The 16,091-nt window shown below is 41.2% G+C and overlaps 1 protein-coding gene across 2 annotated transcripts in view; it reads left to right on the plus strand.

Annotated features, from left to right (window-relative positions):
* Nucleotides 1-15,982, plus strand: part of katnb1 (katanin p80 (WD repeat containing) subunit B 1) — a 61,659-nt gene extending 45,677 nt beyond the window's left edge. Inside the window, exons 14-19 of one of the 2 annotated variants that reach the window (XM_048546882.2) lie at nucleotides 1,154-1,273; nucleotides 4,453-4,599; nucleotides 7,761-7,837; nucleotides 10,240-10,314; nucleotides 12,900-13,016; nucleotides 14,562-15,982. In XM_048546882.2, coding sequence (XP_048402839.1) covers nucleotides 1,154-1,273; nucleotides 4,453-4,599; nucleotides 7,761-7,837; nucleotides 10,240-10,314; nucleotides 12,900-13,016; nucleotides 14,562-14,694 — 669 coding nt within the window. In that variant the 3' untranslated portion in view covers nucleotides 14,695-15,982. The remainder of the gene's footprint in view (nucleotides 1-1,153; nucleotides 1,274-4,452; nucleotides 4,600-7,760; nucleotides 7,838-10,239; nucleotides 10,315-12,899; nucleotides 13,017-14,561) is intronic. The other variant, XM_048546883.2, reaches the window with a different exon arrangement.
* The last annotated feature ends 109 nt before the right edge of the window (nucleotides 15,983-16,091 follow it).

A 16,091-nucleotide genomic window follows, 5' to 3' on the forward strand; every position in this document is an offset into this window, starting at 1 on the left:
GATATAGGTTCTTTACTCAGAGAGTGGTAGGGGTGTGGAATGCATTGCCGGAGGCAGTAATGGAGTCAGTCTCATTAGGGTCATTGGAGCGGCTATTAGATAGGCATATGGATGATAGTATAAGGTAGCGGTGGAGGTTAGATAGACCTTAGATTTCGGGTAAAAGTCGGGTAAATGTTCTGCACAACATCGTGGACCGAAGGGCCTGTGTGCTGTACTGTTCTATGTTCTATTATGTAATCAATTAACAGATCTACTTTTGCTGATCAAATTTACATTTGCATGAGCTCATAGTACGAGGATTTGGAAGTAACCAATTTTGTTTTGAGCAAGAGATGTTGAAGGGATTTTAAAGAGAATGTTTTTATGTAGTGAATAATGATGAACTGGATCTCATTGCCTGTGAGTGTGATGAAAGAAGAGGCGATTACAGGTATAACATGGAAATTGGATGGTCATTGAAGGAAAGAAACATGCAAGGCAACAGTAATTTTAAAAAAGCAAGGGGATTGGAATGACTGGTTTGCAGTACAGGACACTAGAATGAACTTGATGGTCTTCTTTGTGATAATGATTCTCTAAAACTCTTGCACAATGTTTCATGCATATCTGACAGAAAAAGAGACTGAGAGTAGTGAGAATCAAAATATAAAATGCTTACAATGAGCATTGCAAGGATACTTTGTTTACAGTGATAATCATAAGCAAGGTATCCCACCATGGAGAAAACGTTAGGCCACCCTTTCTAATATCACCTTCCTTACCTGTCTACATTTTAAAAAATGCCTCTGAAATGCTTAGGAATATTATTTATAGTTTTAAATGGTATGAAAATTCTTGCTGTTTTTCATAATGCTACCACTATTGGTGGTTTCAATTATTTCTGACAAATAATAACTTACTTTAGCTTGGGTAACTTCTTGCACTTTTTGGAATTCAAGCATGATGACCATACGGGGTTCATCCAAGTAAGCCTGTACAACTTGTTATTACAAGAGATCTTCTAGATTTCTTGTGACATTTTGACTTATTTGGTTGCATTGGTTGAAGTATGGAATAGGTGCTGTTGAAATTGTGGTGTCAATAAGTGACGTTGTTATGAGGAAAAGTATGGAGCAGTCACAATCCATCCATTGAAACTGTTGTCTTTCAGGCAGACCGGCTGAATTTTCCTCCAACAGCAGCTTCCACTCCTGTCAATCAGCCTGAAGCACCAATAATCCCAATTGCTAAAAATGAGCCCATTGGATTGAAGGTGGCAGACTTTCTCCCAGTAAGTGGTGTTTAGTCACTTCCCTTCAGTTAATTTAAATTTTCTTTGTAGTTATGTTTTTTCTGTTCAGTGCAAACTCTTTACCTGAATGGCAATGGCAATATTACAGTTGATTCTAACTTGCTGGATGAGATGGCATCAAATAAACTTGTGGTCCTTCTGATCAATATTCAGTAATTGGTTTGCAAGGCTTTGGTGGTCCAATTAGGCTAGAATACAGCTCAGTTGGGTTTTTGTAAACCTTACTGCTTGGATTTGTACACTAATAGTAGCTTGCAAGCTGTGTGTGTGAATCTGTGTACTTAAAGGCCATCTGGCCTTTAGGTCAATGAAGAATAAAAATGGTGACTGAGACCCCGAGTAGATCTTTAGTCATACAAGCTTATCCTGTCCATGAATCAAACTCCCAATTCCTGAAAATGTTTAGGCTGCCAGTGCCTTGCCTGAATTACTTTTGAAGTGTGGTGGCTGTTATCTAAGGAAGGAAACAATGATCTGAATTGTAACTGCAGAGTAAGGGTCACTAGATGGTGCACATTTTTAGAAGGGCTATTTTGCTTGTTTTTCTCTTGTGCAGTCTGTAATTGGTAGTTTTGTTATGTGGTAATTGCTATAAATTATGATGGGGGAAACCTGGAGTAGAGGTTTCTGTCAGTCTGGCAAATCGTATCTGTATTCAAAAAACAGAAATTGCTGGAGAAACACAGCAAATTTGACAGCATCAGTGGAGCAAGTGAAGAAGGTCACTGGACCAGAAATGTTAATTCTGTATAAAAATCAAAAGAACTGTGGGTGCTGTAAATCAGGAACAAAAACAAAGTTGCTGGAAAAGCTCAGCAGGTCTAGCAGCATCCGTGGAGGAGAAAACCGTTAACGTTTTGGGTCCGGTGACCCTTCCTCAGAACTGATGGTGGCTGGGAAAACATCAGTTTATATGCAAGAGGTGGGTGGGGTAGGGAGTAAACGATGGGATAGAACCCAAAGAGAGACAGAGACAGTTGGATAAAGAAGTTGCTAACGATCAGGCTGGGAGGGTGAGTAGTTGTTAATGGGGACTGTTGGTGACTAACAATGGGGGATATGTAGTGGTAGGCTGTGTGGTACAAGGCCTGGTGTGTGGAGTGGGGGGCTGGGACTTTGGGGAGTTTAGGCCCTAAAATTGTTGAACTCAATATTGAGTCCAGAGGGCTATAGGGTCCCCAAGCGAAAAATGAGGTATTGTTCCTTCAGCTTGCACTGGGCTTCACTGGAACACTGTAGCAAGCCGGAGACAGAGATATTGGCCAGGGAGCAAGGTGGTGCAATGAAGTGGCAGGCAACAGGTAGTTCAGGGTCTTTTTTTGTGAGCAGAACATACATGTCCTGTGAAGCGGTCGCCAAGTCTATGCTTCGTTTCCCCAGTGTAGAGGACACCACATTGTGAGTAGCAAATGCGGTAGATTAGATTCTTGGAAGTGCAGGTGAAGTGTTGCTTCACCTCAAAGGTATGTTTGGGCCCTTGGATATTCAGGAGGAAGGAGGTAAATGGGCAGGTGTTGCATCTTCGGTTACAGGGGAAGGTACAGTCGGGCTATGGGGAGGTGTTGGAGGTAAAGGAGGTATGGACCAGGGTGTCCTGGAGGGAACGGTCCCTGTGGACAGCGGACAAGGGAGGGGAGGGGAATGTGTGTCTGGTGGTGGCATCTTGTTGGAGGTGGCAGAAATGGCGTCTGACGATCTTCTGGATGTGGATGCTGGTGGGATGGTAGGTGAGGATAAGGGGGACCCTATCACTGTTGTGGGAGGGAAGAGAAGGGTTGAGGGCAGAAGAGCGGGAGATGGGTTGGACCCAATTGAGGGCCCAGCTCCTTGTTGGCAGGGCCCTCAGTCAGGTCTGACCCATCTCCCGCTCTTCTGCCCTCAACCCTTCTCTTCCCTCCCACAACAGTGATAGGGTCCCCCTTATCCTCACCTACCATCCCACTAGCATCCACATCCAGAAGATCGTCAGATGCCATTTCTGCCACCGCCAACAAGATGCCACCACCAGATAAACATTCCCCTCCCCTCCCTTGTCCGCTGTCCACAGAGACCGTTCCCTCCAGGACACCCTGGTCCATACCTCCTTTACCTCCAACACCTCCCCATAGCCCGACTGTACCTTCCCCTGTAACCGAAGATGCAACACCTGCCCATTTACCTCCTTCCTCCTGAATATCCAAGGGCCCAAACATACCTTTGAGGTGAAGCAACACTTCACCTGCACTTCCAAGAATCTAATCTACTGCATTCACTGCTCACAATGTGGTCTCCTCTACACTGGGGAAATGAAGCATGGACTTGGTGACCACTTCGCAGGACACGTACGTTCTGCTCACAAAAAAAGACCCTGTTGCCTGCCACTTCATTGCACCACCTTGCTCCTCGGCCAATATCTCTGTCTCCGGCTTGCTGCAGTGTTCCAGTGAAGCCCAGCGCAAGCTGAAGGAACAGCACCTCATTTTCCGCTTGGGGACCCGACAGCCTTCCGGACTCAATATTGAGTTCAACAATTTTAGGGCCTAAACTCCGCAATGTCCCAGTCCCTACCCCCCACACACCAGGCCTTGTTACCACGTAGCCTGTCATTAACAGTCCCCATTAACAACTACTCACCGTCCCAGCTTGATCGTTAGCAACTCCTTTGTCTGTCCAGCTGTCTTTGTCTCTTTTTGGGCTCTATCCTATTGTTTACTCCGTACCCCACCCACCTCCCTACTTTCTGCAATATAAACTGACATTTTTCCAGCCACCATCAGTTCTGAGGAAGGGTCATCGGACCCCAAACATTAACTCTGTTTTCTCCTCTGTAGATGCTGCCAGACCTGCTGAGCTTTTCCAGCAACTTTGTTTTTGTTGTCAATGTTAATTCTGTTTTGTCCGCATAGATGCTGCCAGATTTGAGTTTCTCCATAATTTCTGTTTGTGTTTCATAATTCCAGCATCCACAGTTCTTTGTTTATTTAAATGTCTATTTTATTCCATAACTTATTTGATTTGCAGTTATTATAATCAACCTGTTCAGACTTGTTACAACATACTTCAAAACCTAGGCTTTCTGGGCATTACCACTGCACCATAAGAGGCCTCAGAAGATAACAAAGTCTTTGAATGTCAAAGTACTGGGATAATTTGTGTTTAATTAAATCATATTTCTTAAGCCTCAGAATAATAAACTGGCTGATTTGAGTGATGAAGATGCTGTGAGCCAAATCCGGAAAGGACATGACACGATGTGCGTGGTATTAACGAGTCGATTCAAGAATCTAGACACAGTGAGAGCTGTGTGGACCACTGGCGATGTCAAGGTAGATTTTTAACTTTTTGATACATATACTCTTGAACAATGGAGTCATACTGAATGTATAACCTGCAGGATCACAAATTAATTATCTCTTCTCCCTCACCCTGTTCTCTTCCACTATTTGATAGGATTCACTGGTGCAATGGTCTAGTCAACATTTGGTTTTCTAAGTTGTCAGCTGATTCCTACCACTGACCTCTACTGTGTAGCTACGGTCCAGATGCCATTGATATATACGTGCCATAACCTTTGTTCACTTTCCAGTTTACTGGATTTAATCTGGGTTTTAGGAACTCTTATGGTTGAATTAACTTCTGACCTGTGGACCTATGACCCCCACTGAGTTGCATTTTAAGTGATCTGATCGAAATCTGTATTATTCTTCTCAGTTTAGAATTTAAAGGCCAAAACCACTTTTGGGTTGCAATTATGAATGTAACCCCCAAAAAGGTAAAGTTGATAGCATGAAATGGTTTACCTTGAGGGAATACGCCAGCTGCAAAATGAAATACTTACCTTTTGTGATTTAAAGCATTTGATTGTTGCATTAAATTAGTGGTAGATTAGGTTTGATGGAATACCTGAAATGTTCTTGCATTTACACAAATGTATGTTTTGGTCATTAGAACTTATACAGGACTTTTAGCATTATTTTGACAAAGTGCTCGAGGTGGCATAACATAATACCAAGAACGGATTTGGATTCGTGCCCAATAAACAAGCATGTTTGATAAAGTTAATAAAATGTGGGGCTGGATGAACACAACAGGCCAAGCAGCATCTCAGGAGCACAAAAGCTGACGTTTCGGGCCTAGGCCCTTCATCAGAGAGGGGGATGGGGGGAGGGAACTGGAATAAATAGGGAGAGAGGGGGAGGCGGACCGAAGATGGAGAGTAAAGAAGATAGGTGGAGAAGGTGTGGGTGGGGAGGTAGGGAGGGGATAGGTCAGTCCAGGGAAGACGGACAGGTCAAGGAGGTGGGATGAGGTTAGTTCCCCCACTGCATCCCTAAACCAGCCCAGTTCATCCCCTCCCCCCACTGCACCACACAACCAGCCCAGCTCTTCCCCCCCCCACCCACTGCATCCCAAAACCAGTCCAACCTGTCTCTGCCTCCCTAACCGGTTCTTCCTCTCACCCATCCCTTCCTCCCACCCCAAGCCGCACCCCCAGCTACCTACTAACCTCATCCCACCTCCTTGACCTGTCCGTCTTCCCTGGACTGACCTATCCCCTCCCTACCTCCCCACCCAACCTCCCCACCCACACCTTCTCCACCTATCTTCTTTACTCTCCATCTTCGGTCCGCCTCCCCCTCTCTCCCTATTTATTCCAGTTCCCTCCCCCCATCCCCCTCTCTGATGAAGGGCCTAGGCCCGAAACGTCAGCTTTTGTGCTCCTGAGATGCTGCTTGGCCTGCTGTGTTCATCCAGCCCCACATTTTATTATCTTGGAATCTCCAGCATCTGCAGTTCCCATTATCTATGTTTGATAAAGTGCCAGTTTACAGGCTTGTCAACAAAGTTAAAGATGCTGGAATAAAAAGGAGAGTGAGAGCATGGGTACAAAGTGCCTGAGTCACAAGAAACAATCAGACGTGAATGGTTTGAACTGGAGGAGAGTATTTAGTGGGATTTCCTAGTGTTAGAACGACTGCTTTCCTTGGTCTACAGGAAATGATGTCAAAATGTTCAGATGGTGCAAAACCTGGAGTAATTTTACCGAGTGGAGAATAGTGATTAAATTCCAAGGGACAAGGACAGGAAAATTGTCTGTGTGGACAATGTGACAGCTGAAGTTTAATGCAGAGAAATGTAAAGTGCCATTTTGATAACAGGAACAAAGCTCAAATCTTAAACTGACGTGTGGTTTACGTGCAAATATCATTGAAAAAAGTAGGGCCATTTGAGACAACAGTGAAAGTGAGGAGATTTTGATTATCATTCTGAAACATTGCTTAAGCCTCAACTGGAGTATTGTATCCATTTCTAGGCACCACAGACAGCTTTGAAAATAGTGTACAAAAGATTTAGGTGACTGATTCGAGGGATGAGGGGCTTGAGTTAGGTAGATGGATTGGAGAAACCAGTGGTGTTCTCCTGAGAGAAGAGACAATTGAGAGGAGATTTGATAGAGATATATTCAAAAACCTGAGGGATCATGAGAGAGAAGATGAGGGAAAATTGTGTTTGGTGAAAGAATGGTTGAGCACCAGAGGATAGTGATTTGAAGTGAATGGCAAAAGAACCAAAAGCAGCATAAGAATGTTCTTTCTACTGCAAGTCACTACAATCTAGAATGAAGTGCCTGAGAGAATGGTGGAGTGGAGGCACATTCAATTGTGGCTTTCTGATGGGAATTAGAAAACACTTTTAGAGCAATGAGGAAGTGGGCAGGAGTATGGGACTGGCTAATTGCTAGAGAACTGGCATAAACAGAATGGGCCAAGTGTCCTGTATCTGCATAGCCATTCTGTGATATGGCAAATGAGAATGATGATACCGTGGGAGATCCGCTACTTGCAGTGTCAATTAGGAGCCATGGATGAGAGAACTCCTCACTTTCCCCTAATTTGTATCATTTTTCTCACTTTTAAGTAGCTTGGTTTATTTGCTTCCTGGGTTTGAAAGGCAATATTGCTGTGCAGTTATATTCTTAATATGTTTGCATCTCTTTGCCCTCCACTAGAATGAGAGATGATATTTTTAATGTGGCACAGAGAGCAAGATGACAGCAAGATCAATTTGTTTTCAGCAGCTGTTTTTTTGACAAAAGTGGCCTTCTCTTTGCCTGTGATGGTGAAATGAGTACTATGAATAGTTTAGGCCTGAAACTTTCCTGCTCCTAAGATGCTGCTTGGCCTGCTGTGTTCATCCAGCTCCACACCTCGTTATCACAGCTTTGTTTGCTGTTGTTTTAAAAGATTATTTTCTAATGCAGCCGTTCCAGTTTGAATGCTGAAATTTTGGCTGATTAAAACTGACTTCTGTTTGGCAGAAGCATTCATAATGCTCATTTCACCATCACAGGCAACGAGAAGGCCACTTTTGTCAAAAACACCTGCTGAAAGCAAGTTGATCTTGCTGTCATGACCTGTTTTTTAAAAAACTACATATTCTGACCTAGGTTTCAAGTGCACACTGTAATACTCACTCTTCATTGCAGACCTCCATAGACTCAGCAGTTACCATGAATGACTTGGCAGTTATTGTGGACATCCTGAACATTATAAATCTCAAACCGTACGTATTTGCTCAAAAGACTGTCCAATCTTTGTTTTGTTAAGGAGTATTGTCTGCAATATTTCCACTTTGAAGTAATCCTTAAAATTTTAAACATAGGAGCTAATTAATGCTCAATATTGATGCCAAGCCATTCAGAAGTAAAATCAGGAATTACATTTTAAGAAAAATGTATATTAGAAACTTTGAATCCTATGCCCTTCCAGGACTCTGGATGTTGGGACATCTAGAGCATTCAAGACAGCATTTCATAGATATTTGCTTTCGTAATGTGGAAATATATTGCGGTTGCTTGAGTGTCACGGGTCAAAATCCTGGAACTCCGTCCCTAACAGCATTGTGGGTCTATCTACATCACATGGACTGAAGTTGCTCAAGAAAGCAGCTCACCACTGCATTCTCAAGGCCTACCAGGGACAGGCAATAAATGCTGACTCAACCAGCAACCTCCTCCCATGAATAAGTTTGTTAAAAATCTGGTGGTGGGCAAAATAGAATTGAAATATAGGTTAGCCAAAATCTAATTTAACACTGGTAAAGCTGACTCATGTCTGAATTGATTCTTAGTGGTTGCTGCTTTATTTTACATATTGATTGTTCATTGATTTTTGTTGTATACAAATACGTCAATGTCCTGATTCGTCCTGTATAGTCTGAGTCAAAGACAGCTGATTATTATTTTCTGATCAATATTTTTACTGTCCTTTATATGCCAAAAATAAGATGGAAGCAGTTAGGCTGGAATAACATGATTCCTGCATCTTGTACCAGAGCTTCTCCTGACTGGTGTTTAAATTTCCTCGTCTGTCATCCATATCGATGGTCATAAGGTTTAATTCATGTCTGATGCCACATCACCTGTTTTCAGGACTTAGAGCTCAGAATCTATTCCATTCTCCTCTTTCGTAGAGTTATAGAGTCACATAGGACGGAAACGGACCTTTCGGCCCAATTCGTCCATACCTTCTAAATGTTGTAATTATACCAGCCTGCAACACTTCCTCTGTCAACTCATTCCTTACATGGACCACCCTGTATGTAAAAATATTGCCCCTCGGGTCCCTTTTAAATCTTTCTCCTCTCACCTTAAAATTATGCCGCCTAGTTTAGAGTTCCCCTGCCTTGAGGAAAAGACCTTGGCTATTCACTTTCTATTTATTACCTATGATCCTCATAGTTTTATAAACCACTGAGGCCACCTCAACCTCCTGTGCTCCAGTGAAAAAAGTCCCAGCCTATCCAGCCTCCTTTTTAAACTCAAGCCCTCCAGTTGCAGTAACATCCTTGTAAGTCCTTTCTGCACTGTCTCCAATTTAGTAGTTCCATAGCAGAGGAATCAGGCCAATATCCTGTACAGCTGCCACAATCAAACCCCTATACTCCATGGTCTGAACAATAAAGGGAAGCATGCCAAATATTGCCTTTACCACCCTGTCTACCTGTGACGCAACTATCTACCTGAACCTCTCTTCGACAGCACTTCCCAGGGCCCTACCATTAACTGTAAGTTCTGCCGTTGTTCACCTTACCAAAATGCCAAAATGTTTGTCCAAATTAAACTCCATCTGCCATTCCTTGGCCCAATTGATCAAGATCCCTTTGTAATTTTAGATAACCTTCTTCACTGTCTATTATACCACCAATTTTGGTGTCATTTATCAGAATCCCCTCCAACAACTTACCCGCCACGGACATCAGATTCACTGGTCTATAATTCCCAGCCTTCTCCTTGCACCCTTCCTTACATAAAGGCACAATGTTAGCCACCCTCCAGTCTTCTGGCAGCTCTCCACAACATTGAATATATTTGATCAGATCCTGGAGATTTATCTGTTTTTTTTTAAAAAGACCTCCAGCTTCTCTTTCTGTAATATAGACTGTTTACAAAACATCAATATTTATATTGTTAAAACAGAGGTTGACACCCCCAAGAGCTAAAACTGAAATGCCCACAGAGGAGCTCTTCGCCCTCCAATCTGTATAAGTGTGTGAAAAGTGGTGTAAGCTATCTTTCAGTAACTTCTAGTGGTTAAATAAATCCCTGACACACACTGTACAAACAACAAGTAACAATTTATTTATCCAACTCTTAACTCTAACAAATTAACTAAACTGTTAACAAACTGAATAAATGCCTTCTAATAGTTCCTGAATGAACCATGTTGCAACCCTTTGCTTTGTTGTACCTTGTCCTGCACTTTTTGCTGGCCCTCTTTCAGGACCGAAGAGAACATCTTTGAAATACTCAAGAAGGAGGACATGATGTTTCTTCTGAGATTCAAGATTGCTAGCTCTATTTTAATAAATGAATTGACACTTTGCATAAAAGAATTGTTGATACCAGTGCTCTATCTGCCAAAATGATACCCCAGCAGCGACTGATAACATGTCTTTTGTTTCAGAGCCTTGTGGAAACTTGACTTGTGCCCTTCAATTATTCCTCAGATTGACAAACTGTTGCAGAGCAAATATGAGAGGTCAGCAGTCATTTTCATTTGGGACATGGAGTGTTGTGATGGGGGCAACAGTACTAGAAGTGGTCGTTCATTTTTATAAACCATGTACTCTCCTCAAATTTGATAAAAATAAAAACTATCTTAAATACTCTAACAAAAACCACTACTGCAATCCCTTCCACTTGTGCATTCTATGTGATGTCAAAACTGATTGAAGGAATTGTTTGTTACAGAGTTTGTGACAGTGTGTGGATACGCAAAGGGGAGATAGAATAAAAACAGGGAAACTACAGGCTAGTTAACTTAACATCTGCCATAGGGAAGATATTAGCTATTATCAAAGAATTTATAATGGATACTGAATAAATTCAAGGTAATCAGGCAGGGTCAACCTGGTTTTGTCAAAGGGAAATCATGTTAACCAATCTGTTGCAGTTGAGATAATGTGCAGTGGATAAAGGGCAACAGTGGATGTACCGTACCTAGATTCCCAGAAAGCATTGGATGAGGTGCTACATCAAAAGTTATGGCTCAAAATAAAAGCTGACGGTGTAGAAAGTGTTTATTAGCATAAGGAGAAGATTGACTGGATAGCACAAAGCAGAGAGTAGGTATAAATGGGTCTTTTTCAAATTGACAAGAAGTAATATGTTGTGCCACAGACATTGGTGCTGGAACCTCAACTGTTTACAATTTAAATAAATGGCCCAGAGCAAAGGGTATTATTCCCAAATTTGCTGACGTCATAAAGGTCAGTCTTCAGGTATGGCAAGTAACTAGGAAGACTATAGACTTATTATTTATTGTGAGGAGAATTTAATACAAAAGTTTTGAGGTTATGCTTCAGTAACACAGGGCACTGGTAGACTGCATCTGGAGTAGTGTGTGTGGTATTGGTTGCCTGATTTAAAGAATGACGTAAATGTATTGGAAGCATTTCAAGGAAGGTTTTCCAGACTTTACTACTAGACTAGATCTAGAATGGATACATGGTCTTATGAGGAAAGATTGGGACAGCCTAAGGTTGCAGTTGCTGGGGTTTAGAGGTGACTTGATTGAAGCATATAAAATTAAAGGGTCTTGACACGATACGTGTGAAAAATGATTTTTTTTCCTCATATGGGTGAATCTGGAACTACTTGCCCTGTTTAAAAAAGAGATTAGGTCCAATTCCTCCCTCTGAGGGTTGAGAGTCTTTGGTACTCTCTCCCTGAAAAGGTGGTGGAAGCAGAATTTTTTTTTGAGAGATGGATAATTCTTGTTGAGCTAGGGATTGAAACATCAGATCATCATGCATGAATATGGATTTGAGGTTACAATCAGATCAGCTATGATCTTGTTGAATACTGGAGCAGCCTTGAAGGGTTGAATGGTTGCATCCCACTTCTGATTTGTATGTTCATATGGAACTGATACCTTGAAATGATTGTTGTGCTTTCAGTCTTTTGGGTGCTGGTGTGCTTGTATGTGTGCAGAAACCAGAGTTTTTCCACAGACAGTCACCTGTCGACACAATAGAGCAACTGGGTGATATTTGACCATGAATTAAAACCATGTTGGAGCATGTTTCTTAGTTGTTGGAGTTAACTGGGAAGAAAATGATGTTGTGTTATATCCCAAATGAACTTCACTGGATTGACCTATTTGAAAAATTCATCTCTTGTTTTCAATCCTACTGTTGGCATCAAACCTCTGACATTGGGTTGGGTATTTTATACCATCTGGTGATTTGAATTGAATGTCGCACTCTTAAATTCTTCTTGTGAAATGAATTTGGAATCTATCCCATGTTGTCTACCACACACTAGGCTGACAACTCTTCCTGTGTAAAGCTGTGGGTATTTTCACCACCTTTTCAGGGAGAGAGTGCCAAAGACTCTCAAACCTCAGAGGGAGGAATTGGACCTGATCTCTCTCTTAAACAGGGCAAGTAGTTCCAGATTCACCCATACGAGGGAAAAAAAATCATTTTTCACACGTATCGTGTCAAGACCCTTTAATTTTATATGCTTCAATCAAGTCACCTCTAAACCCCAGCAACTGCAACTTTAGGCTGTCCAATCTTTCCTCATAAGACCATGTATCCGTTCTAGATATAGTCTAGTAGTAAAGTCTGGAAAACCTTCTTTGAAATGCTTCCGATACATTTACATCATTCTTTAAATCAGTAAATTTAGCTTGTTTCACCCTTCTAGTAGCATGGCCTTCACTGCCTTCTCTCCAAACTCCTTAGTACTTCATGAGTAGTATTGATTTTGTATCAATTAACTTTTCCACTGGACTTAGTCTGTTAGATTTCCCCTTGAGTTTTTTTAAAGCATGTTGCACTGATGCAATGGCACTGCTCATCCAAGATTGAATGTGAGGCTGGTTAATATAAAGTATACACCCCACAATTCGGTCCAGGCTTTGATGGTTATTCTAGAGTATTTGATATATGGTAGTCCTACATTTCTGAGCATGAATATCCCTTCTCTTAAACTGTAAAAACTATTTTTTTAATCATTTGATGAAATAGCATAAATTTCCAAGATCGAATAAATTCACAGTCCTTCTCAAGCTTAATTTATGTTTACAGCTTTGATTTTTTTTTCCTCCTCTTGTAGCTATGTGCAGACTGGTTATACTTCCCTTAAGTTGATCCTGCAGCGATTTGGACCCTTAATGGCAGACAATCTAGTGACACCACCCTCTATCGGGGTTGACATAACACGTGAGGAAAGGTCAGTGACTGCAGTATGCAATATAGATAATGGCATGATTCTTGTCAAACATTTTGTTTGTTGTCATGTTCAGGGTATCTTAGTTCATCACATCATTTGTGTGGTAATTCATTTATGGGAAATGGGTCCACTGTCCCAGACTAACATTGTTAGTCTGTTAAAAGTAGGAACTGTTGATACTGGAGATATTTAGTGCACGAGAACAGAAATTTATGGAGAAACTCTTAAGTTCAATGACCCTTCTTTGAAAGTATGTTAACTCGGTTTTCTCACTCCACAGATGCTGCCAGACCTCCTGAGTTTCTCCATATTCTTGTATGAACCAGTCCAACTTATTGTTAAACCGTCAGTCCACATTACTTAGGGAGGAGAAAGGGATTCATCGGATCAGTAAATTTAGCTTGTTTCACCCTTCCAGTAGCACGGCCCAATTCCTACTTCACTGCCTTTTCTCCAAACTCCTTAGTACTTCGAGTAGTATTGATTTTGTATCAATTAACTTTTCCACTGGACTTAGTCTGTTAGATTTCCCCTTGTTTTTATAATGTACAGCCCTACAGACTTGATGGCTAGTGTTTTTCTCCATGAATGACCTAACTTAACTTGCGAATTCTGAGATAATTTGGAGTGGAGTCAAAGGACTTTCTAAGCTTGCACTTGTGCTGTGGTACTGGTCCTATGTCTGAGCCAGAAGGCCAAGGTTCAAGTTCCACCTGCTGTAGAGATGTGTAGTAACATTTTTGAACAGGTTGACTGGAAAATATCTAACCTAATCCCATTATCCCTCTATGTATTTCTCAAAATAACATTATGATCACTTGCAGCAATAGTATGTGGCAGAGAAATCATGTTGTAATCATCCCTGTACAAGTGAATTGCTCATGTCTCCACAAGATTTTATATTATTAACATGATAACTGCCAAAAGGATAATTGCACTTAACTTCTTTAAGCGTGAATACAGCAACTTCATTGGGAGATGTTCTCTCAAAGTTAATGGCAGGGCAACACAAATGGTCCCCCTAACCAATGTGGCTCACAGCCACATCACGAGATACAGGCTGGTTTGCACATTAATAACCCAAGTGTCGTTTACATTTTGGACCTAATTTAGTTTTGTGATTTGCCAAGTTCAAAGGACATTGAGAACATCTTTTGCTTGTAGAGCCAAAAAATGATTGTACAAAATTGTACATTATTATTTTTGCTGAAATGTTTCTCCTCTAGATTGGGGAAATATTCAATTGTAATTTCCTCTCACTAAAGTGGGGAGATGGATCAATCTATCAAACAAAGCTGAAATAATTTTTGTTAAGCAGAGGTATTAAGAGATACAATCCAAAGGCAGATGTCTACAGATGAGCCATGATCTCGCTGAATAGCAGGACAGGTTTGAGGGACTGAATTGCCACCTCATGTTGATATGTTAACTTTGACTTGTATGCTGCTAACAGAGTATTTCCCAAACGTTTAGAAAAAGAGGCAAGTGAAACTGAAACTTATTTAAATATTGCTGCTTTGATTTACTTTCCCTTCCCTTTCTCAGGCACCAGAAATGTAAGCTCTGTTACAAGCAGTTAAAAAACCTGCTGCCGATTCTTCAGAGTAAAGCAGGATTGCCTGGCCGTCAAGGCAGCGCTTTTCGTGAACTACAACTTCTGATGGCAGCTTTCGAATGACCAGGTTCTCTGACGAATTGACATCCTGTTGCAATTGCTGCCAACAAATGATCCAAAGTCCAAGTTCTCTCCAAATGGATTGCATTTAAGTTTTCTGAAGTTTAGACTTTTGAACATGAATTGGCCATGGTGCGCCTTGAACATTTTTGTTGTAATGCTGTAGAAATTAGTTCTTCCCCCTCAGTATTTATGACAAGAGCAAAGGAAATTGATTCCTTCAAATTATCTGCCTGTTAATCAACAATGTGTCAGGAATACAGATTCTAGTGACATGTTTTGCATGGTTAACATGTTGACTTGTTACGAAGTAAGTATCTTTGTTTTCCGTTTATACACAAATTGAATTTCACTCCAACCTCACTGACTCTACTTTGTGTTTCTGAGGCAGTACTGACTACTACAAAGTTGTGTCTGTGGCCTTTGGTCTGCAGCTAAATGGTGAGATCCATTGACAGTATAAGCAGTAACTTGTTACCTGGGTGTTTACCATGTGCCTTTTGGTTTAAATATGATCAGGACACCTTGGGTTCCCATTATGTGGGATTTATTTCTTAGAGCTTGCAGCAGGTATGAAACAGGATCTACTGTTAAGACCTTATTTGCTCTGTGTTGTAATCGATCACTATAATAACTGATCTTGTATTGAAGTTACTTTGTAAGTGCTATGAACTGTCCATTGGTAATTTCAACCTGCTGAATCAGTACAGGCAAACAGTCACAGCTGGAATTGTGGGACAGTCAAGAGTAACTTGTTCTTGCTGTTAGCTTTACTTGTTAAGGATTGCTCATTTTTAATTTTACTTCAGCTTTTAAAAAAAATTCCCACCTCAAGTGGTGATTCTTGTGCTTTTTAACTAAACAAGGTCTGGAGGTGAAATTTTTTTGTGGGGGGGGGGGCGGGGGGGAAGGAAGGAGTGGTAGCGTACACAGGCTCTTGAACAGGTATACTGCAACAAACTACCTTGGTGGCCACCTTATGAGCCCAACTGTATAAGAGAATGTGTCTCCTGGATATTCATTCAATAACTCACCAGTTATTGGTACTTTTTTTTGCAAGTGCAATGCAAGATCAGTTGATTTTACTCTGTCCTCCTTGAGAATAGTATTGCACTAAACAAGTGGTATACTTCATATTCCGGGTCTGGAGACAGTCGTTATTTAACGCCCAGTCTTATCAAATTCTATTTAAAGTTCAGGTTGTGCATCAGTGTCCGTGCTATGTATAGATGCTGTTATTTTCTATGTACATTTTTAAAAATTACTTCAATTAAAAAAAGAAGTGATTTGAAAGGCTCAAACAGCATCTTTGCTTCATCTCAACAGTTGTCATGTAATACAGTTCACCTCCCCAATTCACATACTAAATGATTTACCTAGATAAGTACAAACTACAGCAG

Source organism: Stegostoma tigrinum, chromosome 16 (assembly GCF_030684315.1).
Source record: "Stegostoma tigrinum isolate sSteTig4 chromosome 16, sSteTig4.hap1, whole genome shotgun sequence".
Lineage (NCBI taxonomy): Eukaryota > Metazoa > Chordata > Chondrichthyes > Orectolobiformes > Stegostomatidae > Stegostoma > Stegostoma tigrinum.